At 41.2% G+C, this 19,599-nt stretch overlaps 1 protein-coding gene across 2 annotated transcripts; it reads right to left on the bottom strand.

Moving 5' to 3' along the window:
• Nucleotides 1-10,101: 10,101 nt before the first annotated feature.
• On the bottom strand, nt 10,102-19,499 carry msmo1 (methylsterol monooxygenase 1). 2 transcript variants are annotated; one of them, XM_078411427.1, is made up of 5 exons: nt 19,195-19,499; nt 14,666-14,814; nt 13,361-13,487; nt 12,413-12,567; nt 10,102-10,452 (listed from the first exon to the last, which is right to left on the bottom strand). In XM_078411427.1, the coding sequence occupies exons 1-5, from the start codon at nt 19,441-19,443 to the stop codon at nt 10,251-10,253; spliced, it is 882 nt and encodes a 293-aa protein (XP_078267553.1). In that variant the 5' UTR covers nt 19,444-19,499; the 3' UTR covers nt 10,102-10,250. The 2 variants fall into 2 exon arrangements, with proteins under 2 accessions (XP_078267553.1, XP_078267554.1); XM_078411428.1 differs by lacking the exon at nt 14,666-14,814 and having other exon boundaries at nt 19,195-19,306.
• Nucleotides 19,500-19,599: the final 100 nt, after the last annotated feature.

Raw genomic sequence — 19,599 nt, forward strand, 5'->3', positions numbered from 1 at the left:
GTAACATTTTCACACCAAAGAGTGGTGGGTGTATGGAACAAGCTGCCAGAAGAGGTAGTTGAGACTGGGACTATCCCAATGTTTAAGAAACAGTTAGACAGGTACATGGATAGAACAGGTTTGGAGGGATATGGACCAAACGCGGGCAGGTGGGACTAGTGTAGCTGGGACATGTTGGCCTGTGTGGACAAGTTGGGCCGAAGGGCCTGTTTCCAGACTGTATCACTCTATGACTAAAAAAATATTGCCCAAGCCTAGAAGATTATTTTTTTATTATCTGACTAAATGGTAATTGTGAAAGACATCAAAGTCTAACTCACATTTAAAGTTTAAATAGTGACGACCTTTTAAATCTATGTGCCAATGCATTATTATTCTACAGGCCTTTTGACATTGCAATCAACTAATTTTAAATAATAAATTGCATTTGTAGAGCAAGTTTGAAATAATAATCAAAGGATCTGATCACGTTAACCAGCAGCAATTTGAAGGTGTTTGTGTTGTACAATAGCTCTGTACATTGGCACTCTCTGTTAGCAAGCTCCACCATAACTGTTGTCATTTGATTTTTCCCGATCTCCACTCTTATCAAACTGATGATAGTAGGGGGAGGAACGATGATCCCAATCTCCACTCTTATCACAGACACCCCCCCCCCCTTTTGTTGTCCCTGCTTTCCCTGCTATCATCCCATCAAACCTCACATTCCACTGCAATTTTGAAACTTTTTACCTATAAATTTTCCCATATCTGATAATGAATAACTTGAATTGTTAACTTTTGCCTCGCTCTCTCCAGAGAGTCACCCACATCTACTTGGTGCTTCTAGCACTTTGTTTCATTTGCATCTAATATCAGGTTCCATCACTGAACGTAGGATCAGGTGTTAACCATCCAGTCTCTCGTTCCTCCTCCATCATTTAGTTTGGATTAGTTTATGATTATTGGCATGGGTACTGGGATACAGTGAAAAGTTTTTTTGTTGCATGCTGTCCAGTCAGAAAAAGAAACTATGCATGATTGCAATCAGGCAGGTAGACTATCAAGTTGAGGGTTTTTATGCAGCTGCCGACTTAATAATAATTTTAAATTTTAATGATCTCTTAGCGGAGTGCCCACCCGTGAGTCACTGCGATGGTGACACATGTGATCACTCTGCTATTATATATGATATTTCTCTATTGTCTGCAGGCCCACTGGTGGTCACTGTATTTTTTCTGTTTTATAAATAATTGTATACCTATGGTATATATTCCAATATTTCAAACTCTTTTAAAAAATTTAATATTATTTATTTGTTGCCATATAAACCTCATTAAATTTATAAAACTGACATTTCTTTATTTTTCCCTATGGCCCGCAAAAATGTGCCAAATATATAATGTGGCCCTCATGCTGAAAAGTTTGGAGGCCCCTACTATATCTGTCCATTTTGTGTGCAGTTACAAGTTTGGGATACTGCAAGTAAGTAGCTTTCTGTGACCTTACATCCAGAGTATTTTTCCAATCTATTTCCTGTAGCAATCTATCCTGAAGAGGATAGTGAGAAAATATAATGTGCACTCATGAAATGCTTGGAACCTGTGAAAATTGCAATAGGAAAATCTTGAGAGCAATTTAGTTGCTGAATCTTTTGTTCTGGGAATAATATGTTGAATGTACTATATTCGTGTTGGCAAGGTAACACATAAAAGATGGGGATGAAAATATATGTATAGTGGGAGGCTTTTAAATAAAATGGATTTTACTCATGCTCCACAGAAATTATAATTGTATTTCCATTCATTCACTTGGTTACTGATTGATTGGTCTCTGCTACATTCGATGCCAGAAGAAAATCATGCTTTTGTTAGCAACCTATCATCATTATTGCCAATGCCAGTGTATTGTGTGGGGGAAAACACGATGTGATTGGGGTTCTTTTCTGAATCGAGCTGAGTATAGGAAGGGATTTTTTAAAATAATATTGAGAATGGTGCACTCTGCCACCAAGTGGGAAAATATTTCCACTGCAACGTTATCAATCGAGACTAGTTTGTGAGGGCATTTGTATTTATACTTTAATTAACAATTACTTACAATAAAATAGCACATTAACAAATAAACTACTCGAGGGTTCAGAGACATAGGCAGATAAAGAATGAATGGTAGGAAGTATGTCCAAAACCTTGGATAGAGAGATTTGTAAGCGTTTTAAAGTGGAACAATGGGACATGGAGATAGGCACAAAATGCTGAGGCAACTCAGCGGGACAGGCAGCATGAAAGTCTTAAAGTGGCAACACTGGGAGATGAAACATAAGATCCTTGTTTGCATGAAACTCGTAGAGAGCACAGTATCCACGGCAATGCTAACAATAAACAACAATAAATACAATGACAAATGCGAAACAGTAGAATGGTACAAAGTCTGTAGTGCAATCTAAAGAAGTGCAAAAAGATAGTATAACAAAATGAGTCGGAGTTTGGAGTAAGGGTATACAGAAGCATCTCAGGGAATAAAAGAGGTGATTAGTTCAGATCAGGGATGGTGCTGGACATGATGCATGCAGCAAAGTTTTGGATATTAAAATTCACATCAGTTCATTGAGGCTGGAGTCTGTTAGACCCATAAAAGAATAATGGAATTTAAAGTTGAGGAAGGAATGGGCATTTCAATTGAAAATTACTAAAGGTGACAAATCCAGGTGATTTTGTAAAAATAGAGTCAGAACTCACTGTGATCACATTAACATAACCTTTATCTCATCTTGAAGTTAAAAACAAAATACTGAGCCTGGTAAGAGGTTAGTTTAGTTAGAGATATAGGGCGGAACAGGCTCTTCGGCCCACCGAGTCCGTGCTGACCAGCAATCTCTGCACACTAAAACTATCCTACACACACTAAGAACAATGTACAATTATACCAAGCCAACTAACCTACAAACTTTTACAGTGTGGGAGGAGTTTCGCTAAAATATCCTCCTTCAGGTCACAGGGAGAACATACAAACTCCATACAAACAAGCATCTATAGTCAGGATCGAACCCGGGTCTATGGCGCTGTAACTCTGCCGCTGCACCATCATGCCGATTAGTTTTACCTGAGAGAGTGGATGGAATCAGTGGTGCACTCTGGAATACAGATTGAATGTGGATAACTGCAATAAAGAAGTTTAGCTCAAGTTGGTCTGCATTTGAATTATGGGCAGGAGTGGATCACTCACGCCCCTGATGTGTATCTACCATTCAATGTTCACGAATAATTGGATTGTAACATCATTTCTACTTTCCTACACATACCCTGTAACTGTTGATTTCCTTACTTGTCAAGAATCTATCTAATCCTGTCCTAAAAATATTCAACAACTCTGCTTCCTACATTCTCAAAGGGAAAAGGTCAAAAGATTTGCGTCACACAGAAAGAGAAAACGATTGCATCTCTTTGTTTTGTGGGTGATCCCTTTATTTCTAAATGTGATTTAGATTTGGGTTTGTTTATTATCATCTGCATCAGGATGCAATTAAATTACTTATATGCATGAAACTTATAGTGTGCACAGTATTCACGACAATACAACAATAAATACAACGACAAATGCAAAACAGTGGAATGGTGCAAAGTTCATAAGCCATAGGATCAGAATTAGGCAATTCGGCCCATCAAGTCTGCTCGCCATTCAATCATGGCTGATCTATCTTTCCCTCTAAATCCCATCCTCCTGCCTTCTTTTCATTGCCTTTGTCACCCTTCCTAATCAAAAACTTGTCAATCTCTGTTTTAAAAATACCCAATGACTTGGCTTCCATATCCATCTGTGGCAATGAATTCCATGATTGCCACAGATTCAAACTGTATACTACAATTTGTAGTATAGTTCTAAAGAAGTGCAAAAAAAAAATACCCAAGTGCAATAATGAAATGGCTAAATGAGGCAGAGTTAGGAGTAAGAGTATGCAGCAGCATCTCGGTAAGTAGATGTGAAAGGGGTGAATGGTTCGGGGGTCTGAATTCCCCTGCAATTGTTGATGCTGAGAAAATCAGGAATAATTGATCTTTAGCTTGGTCGTACTATCTTTAACTTAGTCATAAGGCTCCCAGAATGAGTATGGTTTTGGTTTAAAACACCCACAACTATTGCAAAAACAAAGATATTTCCTTTTATGGACCTACTTGTGCAACTCTGAGAAGGCTTCTGCTTCCATTAGCCCAGGAGTGAACTTTAAGGATTTTTTTTTTCTTATTTCCTGATACTGATTCACTTATACATTTTGTTTGCCCAGCAAAAAACTAAATGGCATTTCCTGCCCACTTCCCCACTGCTAATAAATCCCAATGGTGTCAATGTGGATTTAAAAAACTGTTAAAAAGGATGAACCCAGAGGCTCTTGTTGGATATTCTTGTTGTTTGTTCAAATATATGCACATCAGCACAAACACCACCCTCCGCAATGATCAAGTAAGCTTAGGTTACAGTTATACAAGTTATTGGTGCGGCCACATTTGGAATATTGTGTTCAATCTTGGTTATCCTTCCATAGGAAGCTGCTAAGAGGATTTACGAATAATTTGCCAGGACTGAGCTACAGGGAAAGTTGGCAGGCTAGGACTTTATTCCTCAGAGTGCAGGAGACTGAGGTATGATCTTGAAGATGTATATAAAATCACACTGGGAATTGATAGGGTGAATGCACAGTCTTTTACCCAGGCTAGGCTAAGGGAAGTCAAGAACTCAAGGACATGGGTTTAAAGTGACAGAAGAAAGATTTAATAGGAACGTGATGGGTAACTTATTCACTCGGGGGTTGTAGGTATATGAAACGAGCTGCTAGAGGAGGTAGTTGAGGCAAGTACTAATAACAGTATTTAAAAGACTAGTGGACAGGTACATGGATAGGAAAGGTTTAGAAGGATATAGGCCAGATGCAGGCAAATGGGATTAGGGGTAGATGGGCCATCTTGGTCGGGCCAAAGGGCCTGTTTCCCCGCTGTGTGACTCTATGACTATGATTTGGCAACTCAAAATGACCACTCATCTAGCTTCCACTTGGAATCTTTTTTATATTTGAGGGTCCGAATGTTGCTGATAAGGCCAGCATGTATTGTCCATTAGTAATTAGCTTTAAGAACTTTGTACCGCCACAGTGTTTCTGGTGAAGTCACTCCCACGCTTCCATTAGGTAGTGTAGGAAAATATTTATGATTTATGGAATTATGTGGAAAGGAGATATTTTTCAAAAGAAGAATTAATCTTCAAAATGGTTAAACTTGTTCACAATTTAACTTTAAGGTTATCAAAATCAAAGCACAAACGTTGGATGTGGGACATTCTGATACTGTACCATTGACAATAACCGAGGACAATGCCATTGAGGAAGGATGTGATGGCATTGGAGAGGGTCAAGAGAGGATTTACGAGATTTACGAAAATCCCAGGGATGATTGGGTTAATGGATGAGGAGTGTTTGAACGCTCTGGGCCTGTACTCGCTGGAGTTTCGAAGGACAATCAAATGGAGAGCAGACTCAATGGGCCCAATGGCCTGATTCTGCTCCTATGTCTTATGGGCAATATTCAGGTTGGAGATCTGTGACTGGTGGAGTTCCACAGCAATGTGCGCTGGGAACTCTGTTTGTTTGTGATATATATATATATAAATGAATTGGACGTAAACATAGAACTGGGTGGTTGGTGAGTTTGCAGATGACACTAAGATTGCTGGTGTTGCAGAATGCGAGGAAGGCTGTCAAAGTACCCAGCAGGATGTAGATTAGCTGCAGATATGGGCAGAGAATTGGCAGATGGAATTTTAATCGAAGCAAATGTGAGGCATTACACTTTGTGGTGTGAAAGGCAAGGGAGAAATATACAATTAATGGCATGAATCTTAACAGCATTGATGTGCAGAGGGAGCTTGGAATTGAAGCGGCAGCACACGCAGATAAGAGTGGTAAAGAAAGCATGCGGTATGCTTGCTTTCATACGTTGGGGCATTGAATATAAGAATCAGGAAGTCATGATGCAGCTTTATAGGACTTTGGTTAAGCCACATTCAAGATTTCAAGATTAATTTATCGTCACACGTACCAATTAAGGTACTGTGAAATTTGAGTTACACCCATACTAAGTGAAAAACAACAAGATACATAGCCACATAAAATAAAATTTAACATAAACATCCACCACAGATTCCACATTCCTCACTGTGATGGAAGGTAATAAAGTTCAATCATCCTCTTTGTTCACCCTTGGTCGGGGCTGATGAACCACCGCAGTAGCCGCTGCCGACGGTCCAATGACTGAGGCCCTCGCGTCGGGATGATCGAAACTCCCCGCGTCGGGACGGATTGAAACACTCTCTGCGGTATTGGAGCTCCCGAGAGCCTCTTCTTACCAGAGACCACGGGCTTCACCGTGTTAAAGTCCACAGGTTGGAGCTCTCCAGTCGATCTGAGGCAAAGGATCGCAGCTCCACGATGTTAAAGTCCGCACAAAGCCCCGCGGGTTGAAGCGCCGGGCCGATCTCCAGGAAAGGCGCACCACTCCACGATGTTAGGCCACAGTGGGGACGGAGATACGATACGGTGAAAAAACGCAACTCCGTCGAGGTAAGAGATTTTTAAAAAGTTTCCCCCAATTTTCCCCCCCACCCCCCACATAAAACAAACCAAGAAACATTAAAACATACTTTAACACATACTTAAAATAATTTAAAAACAGTAGAAAGGCTGTCTGTGGGCAAGGCAGCTGGTGGTGGTGGCGCCACCCGGTGTTATATCTGTGTTCTATGTTCATGTTTCTTTTGAATCATTGGCTGGTTGACCCCTGGGAAGGTCTTTCTCAAGGTTTGTGAGAAAGTATGTTAATGTCAATTGTTCCATTAAGATTACTCAATATTGAGAAATACTGGTAAAGGTATTTCATCACCGAAATAGCTCTGCTTTTACTGTAATTTTTACTGTAAAAAACCCTGGTCAGGACCTTGGCATACCTGACAGTAATTCAAGTTCCGCCCTGGCCAAAGACACCACTTAATCATTACATACTGCAGCGATCACAAGATGAGAAAGTAAATATTGCACAAGAAGTCCATCTGTACATTATCTTAGTCATTCAGGATTTAACAGCTGAAAATTCTACTGTGAATGAAATTTGGAAATAAAAAATGCACTGCAATATTTTTAACCGTGCAAATTAAATTTATATTCAGTAATTAAATAGTGATTAGTGTGCACGACAGATTGTTGGTAAAAAGTCTTAAGTCGGGATTATATATATCGTGTCAGGCACAGTTGAACCACATTGTCATTATGGCACAGAAATGTTATTTTGCTCATTATTTCACAGCAGTTTTCTGTAGAGCAAAATTAAGTGGCATTGCTTGACTTCCCCAGTACCCCTGCAAATTTATTTCCCTCACTAACTAACCTATTCAAATGCTTTTTAAAATTGGAGATCATTTCTGCTGCCACCACCATGCAAGGAAGCCACTTTCAGGTCATTACCACTTGCTGCATTTGCGGAGAGAATTCTAGTTCACAACCTTCCTGTATCTCTTTGATCGAAATTAAAATTTCTGACCCTTAGACTTTATAACACTATCTTATGGGAACAGCTTTTCTTTGTCTACCTCAATTGAACTTGTGTAGACACAAAATGCATGAGTAACAGCGGGTCAGGCATCTCGGGAGAGAAGGAATGGGTGACGTTTCAGTTTGAGACCCTTCTTCAGACTGATGTCAGGGGAGGGGAGGGGACAAAGATAGGATGTAGTAGGAAACAGGAAGACTGTGGGAGAACTGGGAAGGAGGGGAAAGAGAGACAGAGGAACCATCCGAAGTTAGAGAAGTCAATGTTCATACCGCTGGGGTGTAAACTGCCCAAGCGAAATATGAGATGCTGTTCCTCCACTTTGCGCTGGTCCTCACTATAACAATGGAGGGGGAGTTGAAGTGCTGAGCCACCGGGAGATCAGGTTGGTTAAGCGGACTGGGTGAAGGTGTTGAGCGAAACGATCGCCGAGCCTTGACATCTGGAACAGCTGTCAAGCTGTTGAGAAGTTGAAATCTGGAACAGCGGATACAATAGATGAGGTTGGAGGAGGTGCAGGTGAACCTCTGCCTCACCTGGAAAGACTGTTTGGGTCCTTGAATGGAGTCGAGGGGGCAGGTAAAGGGACAGGTGTGGCATCTCCTGCGGTTGCAGGGGAAAGTACCTGGGGAGGGGGTGGTTTAGGTGGGCAGGGACAAGTGGACCAGGGTGTTACGGAGGGAAGTCTCTGTGGAAAGCAGAAAGGAGTGGAGATGGGAAGATGTGGCCAGTAGTGGGATCCCATTGGAGGTGGCGGAAATGTTGGAGGATAATTTGTTGTATACGACGGCTGATGGGGTGGAAGGTGGGGACGAGGGGGACTCTCTCATTGTTACGAATGGGGAGAGGTGGAGCAAGAGCGGAACTGTGGGATATAGAGACCCTAGTGAGAGCCTCATCTATAATGGAAGAGGGGAACCCCCGTTTCCTAAAGAATGAGGACATTTCTGATGCCCTAGTGTGAAACACCTCATCCTGGGCGCACATGCGGCGTAGACAGAGGAATTGGGAGTAGGGGATAGAGTTTTTACAGGAAACAGGGTGGGAAGAAGTGTAGTCAAGATAGCTACGGGAGTCAGTAGGTTTGTAGTAGATGTCGGCACTAGTCTTGTCTCCTGTGATGGAAATGGTGAGATCCAGAAACGGTAGGGAGATGTCGGAGATGGTCCAAGTATATTTAAGAGCAGGATGGAAATTAGTGGTGAAATTTATGAAGTCAGTGAGTTCTGCATGGGTACAAGAGGTAGCACCAATGCAGTCGTCAATGTAGCGGAGGTAGAGTTCGGGGATGGGGCCGGTGTACGCTTGGAACAGGGATTGTTCGACGTACCCTACAAAGAGGCAGGCATAGTTGGGGCTCACGCGAGTGCTCATAGCTACGCCTCGGATTTGGAGGAAGTGGGAGGAGTCGAAGGAGACTTTGTTGAGGGTAAGAACCAGCTCTGCTAGGCGGAGGAGAGTATTGGTAGATGGAGATTGGTTGGTTCTGCGGTCAAGGAAGAAACGGAGGGCTTCAAGACCATCCTGGTGGGGGTTGGAGGTGTAGAGTGACTGGACATCCATGGTAAAGATGAGTGTCATCCTCTTACACTTAAATGGCTGAATCAGAACTTTATAATGCCTCTATATGAAGCTCAAGAATGCTTTGTTAATTACTCTGGTAAAATGTCTTGGCAACTTTCAAGATCTCAGCACATTTTCTTTAGTGGAGAAACAAAGAACTGGAGATGCTGGTTTACAAAAAAAGCCAAAATGCCGGAGTAACAACCAATCAGCTAGGATCTCTGGAGAACGTGGATAGGTGGGACTCTTTTCAATGCCGAGCCGAGACATCACCCATCCATGTTCTGCAGCACTTTAAATTCCTCTTTAAAACTGGGCTACAAGTCCATGTTATGGACTTGCCTCCAATACATTCCTTCCAATTAAACGTGTTCCCTCACAATTCTCAAGAATGGGACAGTCTGTATCTGGAATCTGGGAGTTTGAAACAAATGGCATATCTGATGTCCAATTACAGCTGTTGTTCACAAGATTTTTAGAAAAATCTATGGTACTATCTAACAGTAACCAAAGAAGTCAATATTGATTTAAAGTGTCTCATTTTACATTTATCCTACATTTCAAAATTAACACGGTATTTGAAGATATTTGAAATTACACTGCCCATTTCTTCAAAATATTATTTGAGCACAGTAACTCTCAGAAGTTTATATATGTACACTTTAGGACAAAACATGCTCTTGCACATCAATTCACACACGACAGATACTGTACACAAAAAAAAAAAATCACAAAATTAATAGGGCTAATTATTATGAAAAATTCAGTAACATGGGTAATCACAGTAGATCACAAATGTTTCATTCACTATGAGAAAGAACTACTAGATTAGTTTAATAGAGTAATTTTACATTCAATTCAAATAGCCTTTGGTGCAGGAAATTCAGTATTGATCATGAGAAACATTGGCATTTAGTTTGTATGAAGATAAACTTAACACGGGTGGTCCATTAATTGAACTACTGCAGAATTTGTCAATCTTTTTATTAACCCCATGTAGAAGCTTAGAGCTGTACAGCTTCATGAAGTACCATTTTGTGAAACTATTTAATTGTTGGGGATTGAGTTTCCTCACAATAGCCAAAAAGTATTTTGAATCATGGCAGTGTACAGCACCTCCTATTGGTCCTTTTTAATTTCTTTTTCATTCTTCATTTTGTCATTGTAAACCTGGAACTGTAAATCTGTTCTAAACAGCTTGTCCCACCAAGTGAATGTTGAGGAATAATTTCCAACAAAGTTCATGTGATGAAAGTCATGGAAACAGGAACCTCCATAGAATGGAATAAGGTGCAGAGGATTCAAGGGAACATCATAACCACTGAAATATAAAATACAAAACCATTAAGTAAGCCCCAAACATCTATTGTGCATTTAATTTACATTATGAAATATATGCCAAAAAATTGTAGGTGGTCAGGGTGAGGGTGAAAGCTCAGGAAAGGCAGACAAGCTCCAAGGGTCAGGATGGGCACAAAGAGGGAAGAGGAAGGAAAGAATAAACAGGATTAGAAAATCAACAGTTGGCAGTAGGTGCAGGAGGACATGGTAATTAAAAGCAGTGATCGGCTGAACAACAGACAAGTGGGATAGTAGGAATAGGACAGACAGCAAGCAGGGAGGAAGGAGAAAAAGGGGCTATCCATATACAAGAGGAATTACAGTGTTGGTATCTGCCTCCCATCACCGCACGCACCCTAGTCCTTAGTTGAACAAAACTGTTGAAACTTCCATAAATGCACTAACCTACTGTAACACCAATAGTGCAGTTACCGAAATATTTCAGAATGGTATCTTTTAATACTGATCCAAGCTACTTACATTTTATTTCAATAAACAACACTTGGCTTAAAAGAATTATATTGTAATTTCACTTTATTAATTTCCAATGTTGCAAAATTTAGTTGAGCAATCTTATATTACAAAAGGGCTCAAAGTGAATTTGTTGTGGTAATCAATGACAAGTATTTACAGTAAGATTATCAGTGAAACTTTCAGCAGTCATCACTGTAATGGAGGACGGTGGCATCACTGTAATGGAGGACGGTGACATCACTGTAATGGAGGACGGTGACATCATCTGCCAGGATATGCTCTTCTCGATATATTTGAAAACTATTATTCTAGCAGTGGTGAGTTGACATTAATTATTTTCTGCTCACTCAAGATGTCACAAAACACAAACTGCTGTGCTTTGTTGAAAATGTAGCCAAAGTTTAACAGATTGTCCTCTTAATTGCTGCTGAACAACAACTTCCCTTGCCCTGAAAGGCTAACTTATATGCTGTTAGACACAAAATGTTGGAGTAACTCAGCGGGACAGGCAGCATCTGAAGAAGGGTCGCAACCCGAAACATCACCCACCCATTCCTTCTCTCCAGAGATGCTGCCTGTCCCGCTGAGTTACTCCAGCATTTTGTGTCTATCTTCGACTTTAACCAGCATCTGCAGTTATTTCCTACATGCTAATATGCTGTGTATGGTTCCTTCAGTTATTTCAACATTCGTGAATGGAAATTGTTTTATATTTCAACTATCATAATCCATGTTTCCAATCTAAACTTTATATTATTTTCAGAAGAATTTGTTATGAAATTTAGAACTTTTATCTTACTGTGTCAGAATTAAATGTTGTGGCTGTCTGCTAAGCCAGTTTAATGATATCACTACTGGAAATGATATTACTGGAAAGCCCCCCCCCCCAATGGCACTGATGTTGGGAAAGGGAAAGTCCACAACACAAAGCTTGCCCAAATTGTGGTCAGCAGCTCTCTCCTTACCAATGAATAGAAAATGCAAACAGATATTCACTTATTGTACCTTTAGACTTTAGAGATACAGTGTGGACACAAGCCCCTCAGCCCACCTAGTCCGCACCGACCAGCAATCCCCGCACACTAATGCTATCCTACACACACAAGGGACAATTTATAATTTTACCAAGCCAATAAACCTACAAACCTGTACGTCTTTGGAGTGTGGAGGGAAACCGGAGACCCCGGAGAAAACCCACCCTAATGCACGGGGAGAACGTTCAAAATCCGTATAGACATGCACCCATAGTCAGGATCGGACCCGGGTCCCTGGCGCTGTAAGGCAACAACTCTACCGCTGTGCCGCGCTAAAAAAACCTTGTGTTTTTGATGATGATGAAATGAAGTCTCATGTGCACAGAAGCATGGATTGAGCAGTAAACTAACTTGTATTTTCCCTTTCCCTCTCTTTTTTTCTCATAAACCATACCAGTGCGTTTTATGGTTCTCTTTAAACAGCGACTTTACCTGTGTACATCTATTGTTTCCAGGAGACGAAAGGTCACCCAAGCCCACAGGAGGATGACATGATTGCAAAAGATCATGATGCCAATAAAAAAGCCCGTGCCGAGGATGATCGTTTCTGCTGGGTGAGCATATTCAGCTTGCATACCAAATGGAGCCTGGACAGGACAGAAATGAGAAAATAGATTTTAAAATAATAGTAACTTGGGCACAAGGAATCATTCAATATAAGCAAACTCAGTTGAAGCAGAAGGCCAGTGACAATACAATGGGAAATTTTACTGTATTGTTAAAACAAGAAATGTTGTTGAGATTACAATTCTTCAATAAATTAATTCTATATTTAATCCTTTTATTGGTCAGGCCGCAAACATAAATATTTTTGAATGTTTTATTTAATATTATAAATTCTAATGTGCATAGTGGCCTAGAAATTGAGGCTGAAAATCAGTAGGCGATACTTAACATGGGCTGAACATCCTTAAAATACATAAACAATTTCAGACACATGAAGGTATGGAATTTGGCTAATATCCTCATTGGTACAGCATTGGCAAGGTGTGGGGAAAGAGACAGCACCCTGATTTCATGGGGTGATGACAGGTAAGCAAAACCTTGAACAATATAGAATGGAAAGGAAAACTGGGTGGAGTGGGTGCTGAGAGCTGATTCACAAATGCTAAGAGTTCACTATGTGTCTAAATTCAGATTTCATGACAGTTTATTATCATATCTGGCAAGTTACAATTAATTACTTGTTTGCATGAAGCTGAAAGAATAAACAGAATACATGGTAATGATAAAGGCAACGACAAAGGCAAAACAACAGAATGGTGCAAAAATTGTAGTGCGATATGAATGTGGTAGGGTTAGAGGTACATGGCATTATTATATGTAAAATAACCACTGTCATCACCACCTCCCACAAAATCTGTGAAGATATTGCCTCACCGTAAATTCATGATGGACTTTGTGAATATATTTGTAGATTCTCTTATGATGCAAGAGTCTGTGAAGAAAGTAGTGCCATGTGTCCTCAACAACAGCACAACCCAGGCACTGCATTGCAATGACCTGCCTGCAGCAGAAAAAATTCAAACGTTACACAAATAACAGAATCAGCACTTTCTTATTGTTGAATGTAACGGATTCCATATTTAATTAAATAATCAAAGTTTCTGACTTAAGGCTCCCAACTGCACTGTATGTCAATATCAGTCACTCATGACTTTGCAACCATTTTTAAATCAAATCAATGGCCAGGAAATTCATCACATCATGTTTAGTTTTAGTTTAGTTTAATGATACAGTGTGGAAACAGACTCTTCAGCCCACCAAGCCCACGCCGACCAGCGATCCCCATACACGAGCACTATCCGACACACTGGGGACAATTTACAATTCTTACCGAAGTCAATTAAGCTACAAACCCGCACGATTTTAGAGAGTGGGAGGAAACCGGAGAAAGCCATCTGGTCATAGGAAGAACATACAAACACGGTACAGACAGCACCCACAGTCAGAATCGAGTCTCTGGCGCTGTAAAGCAGCAATTCAACCACTGCACCACTGTCATGTGACTTGTTTTCTTCTACTTTGTGTCAGGAAATGGGATTCAGCATAAAGGTGAGAAATAACCTCTATTTTCTGTTAATCTCACGAAATGAAAATAGTTTCTTTTTTCTCTCGATAATCAGGAATATTCTTCAGTAATAAGATTGAGAATTATCTGTACCCGCACATCTCCTTTAATTTCATCAAAGATCAGTTAAAAACCTGGATTCAGAAAGTTAGAAAATGTTTGAAGAATATAAAGATGGGAAGAGATATTTCAATAAAAAGAATTTCACAGGAATAGTATTTTATAAAAAATTGACAAGCGAAGCTCATAACTAGTGACAATCCAATGAGGATACAAAGGATTCTGCAAAGTCAAATGGAATGAATAATTTGGTAATTAATTAATTAATTATTTAGAGAATGGATTCTGGTGATGGTTGTAAAGAACTGCAACGATAAGTAATAACTCAAAATACTGACTCAAAGTATAGCGAACTACCTGTGTTAGAAAAAATGAAAATAATGTGGTCACATTCAGAGTTTTTGCAATGTGATACGCTGGAGTGAGCGAGGTATGATTTGGAGTTGTCGGGTCCAGCGTGGGATTTCTGACACCATTTGGAAAATTCAGACCTCGGGATGATATAACGTGAACAAAGGTTTTTTAGCCAGTGCAGCGAGACTCACACATCTTACCATCGTGGCATCTTCACCCAATTATAGGGAATGTTGAAGAACTCAGTGAAGTAGTAGGTACCACAGATCAGTGGCAGCTGGATGCAGAAATGGTTGAACAGCAACACTTTGAAGCACCTCCATTGTTTCTCAAGGCTTTCTGGCTTGTCCTACATTCCAAAAGGTTAGCAGAATTTGTAATGCTACACACTTTACAAAAGCAAATGTACAAGACAAATTAACCATTTCAACTTTGTTTTTCACCAAAGAATCATTCCATTTGTTTCCTAAAATCCTCACTTGATTCGCTTGATCAACTCCCTCGTTGACTGTACCCCATTATTTGTGCTCCATCTTCCCCATTCGACCCTTTCCCCCCATTTTCCTGCCTTTTAGGTAGACGTGGCCTTTATCAAAGCTGTTTGGCATCAATTATGATCTGAACTTCCAATCCTGACATGTCCAATCAAGTACTCCCAAAACCCAAAGGAATGTGGCAATATTCTGGCTCCCGTTTGTTCTACTGGATTCTCAAGAATATTTAAAAAGCCATATTTAAAGTTACATTTCGGGAATTAACTTGGAAAGTTCCAATCACTTGGTATGGAAATCTGAATTACATAGGATTGCAACGAGAATGTGGTGCATAAACAGGCCATTTGGCCCAAGGGTGCGTGGTTGGGCCAAAAAGCTTGTTATTTATGCTCCATTCTGGTGAGTGTGGAATTCTCTGCCACAGAAGGTAGTTGAGGCCAGTTCATTGGCTATATTTAAGAGGGAGTTAGATGTGGCCCTTTTTGCTAAAGGGATCAGGGGGTATGGAGAGAAAGCAGGTACAGGCTACTGAGCTGGATGATCAGCCATGATCATATTGAATGGCGGTGCAGGCTCGAAGGGCCGAATGGCCTACTCCTGCACCTATTTTCTATGTTTCTATTCAAGCCTCAGCCTGTCGTCACTCATCTAATTCAACCAAATTCAGCAGTTTATTCCTCCATCCACATCCTCACCCAATAGGCTTAAATGCATCTGTGCTTTTTACTGCAACTACTCTCTGTGGCTCTGACATTCTTGCCACTATTGTGGGCAAAGAAATTTCTTCTAAATTCTTTACTGGATTTTTAAAAATTGATTATCTAGTTTTAAATGATCTCTATTTATGCCCTTCACCACAAGTGGAAGCATTCTGTCAGCATCTACTTTTCAGATTTCTTCCCAATTTTAAAAACTTTAATTAAGTCATCTGCAGCTTGCTTTCTTCAGTTTGTTCATCCTTGATATATACTTTGTGTGTGTTGTGGTGGCACTTTTGTAATTCATCTCTGCAGTTCCTGTCTACCTTTTTTGAAATATGCACGTAAATATTTGTTGTTCTAATCTAGTTAAATCAAGATTCAGAATGAACTTCCTATTTTCCAATTCTATCCCAAACATGTTGTCGAGTATGGTTTATTATTTTTAATTCACTTTTTTGGTGAGGTGACCATTAGCAAAGCCAAATTGGCTGCTTACATTTGCAAAGGGATGAATCCTGCAGTATCCCAATTTTAGTGTAATTTGTACTTGCTGCGTTTCTAACAGTGCTATTCCAAAATTATGTCTCGTGTGTGCAGTTCACAAACAGCAAGACAAATCCAACCTGCCATTCAACATTCCTTCTGTTGTCTACTGTCGTAAGCAGAGTGATGGAAAGAGTGATCAGCAGTGCAATGCTGACTCACCAAAGGTACTGCAGTTAGCATTCTGATACTCACTACTGATACAGATGACTTGCGAAAAATACTGTGGTTAAAAGATTAAGCCAGAGACTCCACAAAACATGTCTACCACCTAAAGGTGGTAGTCTGGCTTACTCAGGAAAGCCATGGACGACTTTACCTTACCCGGAAGAATGTAGCTCCAATAACTAAAGCAGCCCCTTACTGGTTGGGATGAAATAGCCTCTCTCTTAGCACACTATCCACCGCCTTGTACATTCACACCCTCTACTCCCAACGTGCCGTGGTGGCACTTCCTTCCATTTTGCAAAATGCACTACAGCAACACGTTCATACTTCAAAAACACTTCCCAAACCTGCTACCTCAAAAGGCCAAGGATACATGGGAACAACACAAAGTGCAAAATTTCAATCGCGCTTCTAAATCGCGCACTGTCCAGATTCAAATCTTCCTAATAACATTGTGGAAAAGCAGCAATTCAAAAATGCCGCACTGTCATGTTCTGATCGCCAATAAATGATCACAGGAACAACACACGTCACATTGAAGTGAAGATTGGGTATGCTGCTCCAAAAGAATTAAACTACACTGTACGTCAAAGTGAAGATCACCCACACACAACAAAGTGGACACCTGCACACTGTTCACCAACTGATGTCTTTAAAACAAACGTTTAAAAAGTTCTTCTAAACAGGAACATCCAAATTCTTAAATACTCTTGATTGACACTAATGGTGTTATTTTACGTTTCTGAATGTAAACATTTGTTTGTATTTGGGCTAAATAACCGTGTGAAGAATTGTTCCAGTAAGGTTCTCACCTTTATATATTAAATGGTAGTTTTTTTAAGTTGCAAAGGTTACTCATGTGGCTGATATTTACGCAAAAAAAAATGTTCCTGTCACATCCATGCATTTACTGTGACTAACGTTGCCAAATATTTCCTGTGACCACCATCTCCCATTTCCTCCGACATTATATTTGACAAAGGTAGATGCATAATATTTCTAAGTAATAATTCACAATTAACTCTTGACTCTACTTGGATGGATTTGGGCCATATAATTCGTGCTGAATGTTCAAGGCTCCTTTCAAACACGGGGGCGGGGAGAGAGCCTTCATGCTTGGACCATTGTTCAATGCTCCCTCCCATGTTTATAATACTGTAATCAGTTTTTCAATATACTGTGATCTACTGAACTTTTCTTGAAAATTCCTTTTCGCCCTATACTAACTTGACCTCACCAAGACATTTGACTTTGTCAGCAGAGATGGCCTATTCAAGGCTCTCCCAAAGATCGGCTGCCCATCAAAACTGCAGAGCATGATAGAATCCTTCCACAGCAACACGAAGGGGACAGTACAGTTCAATGGCAGTTTCTCGGGGCCCTTCGACATCCGCAGTGGCGTCAAACAAGGCTGCGTCCTCGCTCCCACACTCTTTGGGATTTTCTTTGCTCTGCTCCTGAAACAGGCCTTCGGCACCGCAACAGAGGGGATCTACCTGCGTACTAGATCAGACGGCAGGCTCTTCAACCTCACCCGCCTCCGAGCCAAGACAAAAGTACGTGAAGATCTCGTCAGAGACATGTTGTTCGCCGATGATGCAGCAGTTGTGTCCCACACCCAGCAGGAACTACAGTCACTGATGGACTGCTTCTATCGGACTTGCAAGGACTTTGGGCTGACCATCAGCCTGAAGACGACAAACATCCTGTCATCACCATCGACGACTACGAACTCGATGCCGTCCATCAGTTCACGTACCTTGGCTCCACCATCACCAACAACCTCTCCTTGGACACAGAGATTGACAAGAGGATCGGGAAGGCAGCTACAACTCTTGCTCGCCTCACAACTCGAGTGTGGACCAATCCAAAGCTGACAATGAAGACAAAGATAGCAGTCTACAACGTCTGTGTCAACAGCACGCTGCTGTACGGCAGTGAGGCATGGACTACTTATGCCAGAATGGAGAGAAGACTCAGCATTCGCCGTATCCTGGGTATATCCTGGCAAGACAGAGTGTCCAACGCAGAGATTCTGTCTCGCGCTGGCCTTCCGAGTATGTACACTCTACTCAGGCAGCGCAGGCTGCAGTGGCCGGGCCATGGAGGATGGCCGTATTCCAAAAGATATCCTCTATGCAGAGCTAACATCTGGGAGGAGAATCATCCGCCGCCCCCAGCTACGTTACAAGGATGTCTGCAAGAGAGATTTGAAGGCGCTCGACATCGATGTGGAGTCCTGGGAGAGCCTTGCAGCTGACCGTACGAGGTGGAGGTACCCTGAACCAACATCTCAAAACGGGGGAAGAGAAACTGATGAATGCAGCGGCAGAAAAGCGAGCTCGCAGAAAGGAGCGCAGCAACTTCAACAAACCAGAGACCACACACAAATGTGACCTTTGCGACAGAGACTGTCACTCCCGCATTGGTCTCTTAGGCCACAAGCGACGCTGCTCGAGCCGAGGTGTGGAGCAACCAGCTAACTAGGATGCATCACCCATGGTCAGCCATGACCGAGGTAGCCTAAGAATGATCGTCCTCAATAATGTTACAATTTGTTTCAATAAAAACACCAACTGGCTAAATGTAACTTAGAAAATAAATACTTCAAATTTATGAAGCCATTTATGTAGTTTACTCGCTTATATTCTGCAAAGGCATTAACGACGCGCAATCATTTTTATTAGAACATTAACAGAGTGATAATGTAGTGTTTTTTCGGTCTCTAGCTCAACTTCCACTATAAACAATGCTAAAATGTTAACACTATAAACAATGCTAAATCCGGACTGCAAATAATAACATCCCACTTCAAATTCTTACCTTCTGTATCTTATACTTCTGCATGGCTGGAATAAACTGAAAAATAAAACCCGGCAAACAAAATAAGAAATAAACGCCTTCATGGACGAGCAGCGACCCCCAAGTAGCAATTTGAAATTTTGTAAAATTGTCCAACATGTAGTTCCAAGCATATTTAAAGGGCTCTTGTAAGGGGTTTTGTGGGAGCAAAGAATCGATGTAGTCGATGGCCAGGATGGCCGATGTGACAACGCTGCTGTTGCCTTCCATGCTTCACGCTGTTGCATTGATGCTCATTCTGTGTGTGGTGGGAGTGCAAGCTGCAACATGGGGGCGGGCCAGCCGCGCCAGGCTCCATTCACGGAGCGGCCCGCCCCTATTCACAACGCGGCCCGCCTCCCGCCAATGGGAGCGGCGGCACCGCAC

This window comes from Rhinoraja longicauda, chromosome 14 (genome assembly GCF_053455715.1).
Source record: "Rhinoraja longicauda isolate Sanriku21f chromosome 14, sRhiLon1.1, whole genome shotgun sequence".
Lineage (NCBI taxonomy): Eukaryota > Metazoa > Chordata > Chondrichthyes > Rajiformes > Arhynchobatidae > Rhinoraja > Rhinoraja longicauda.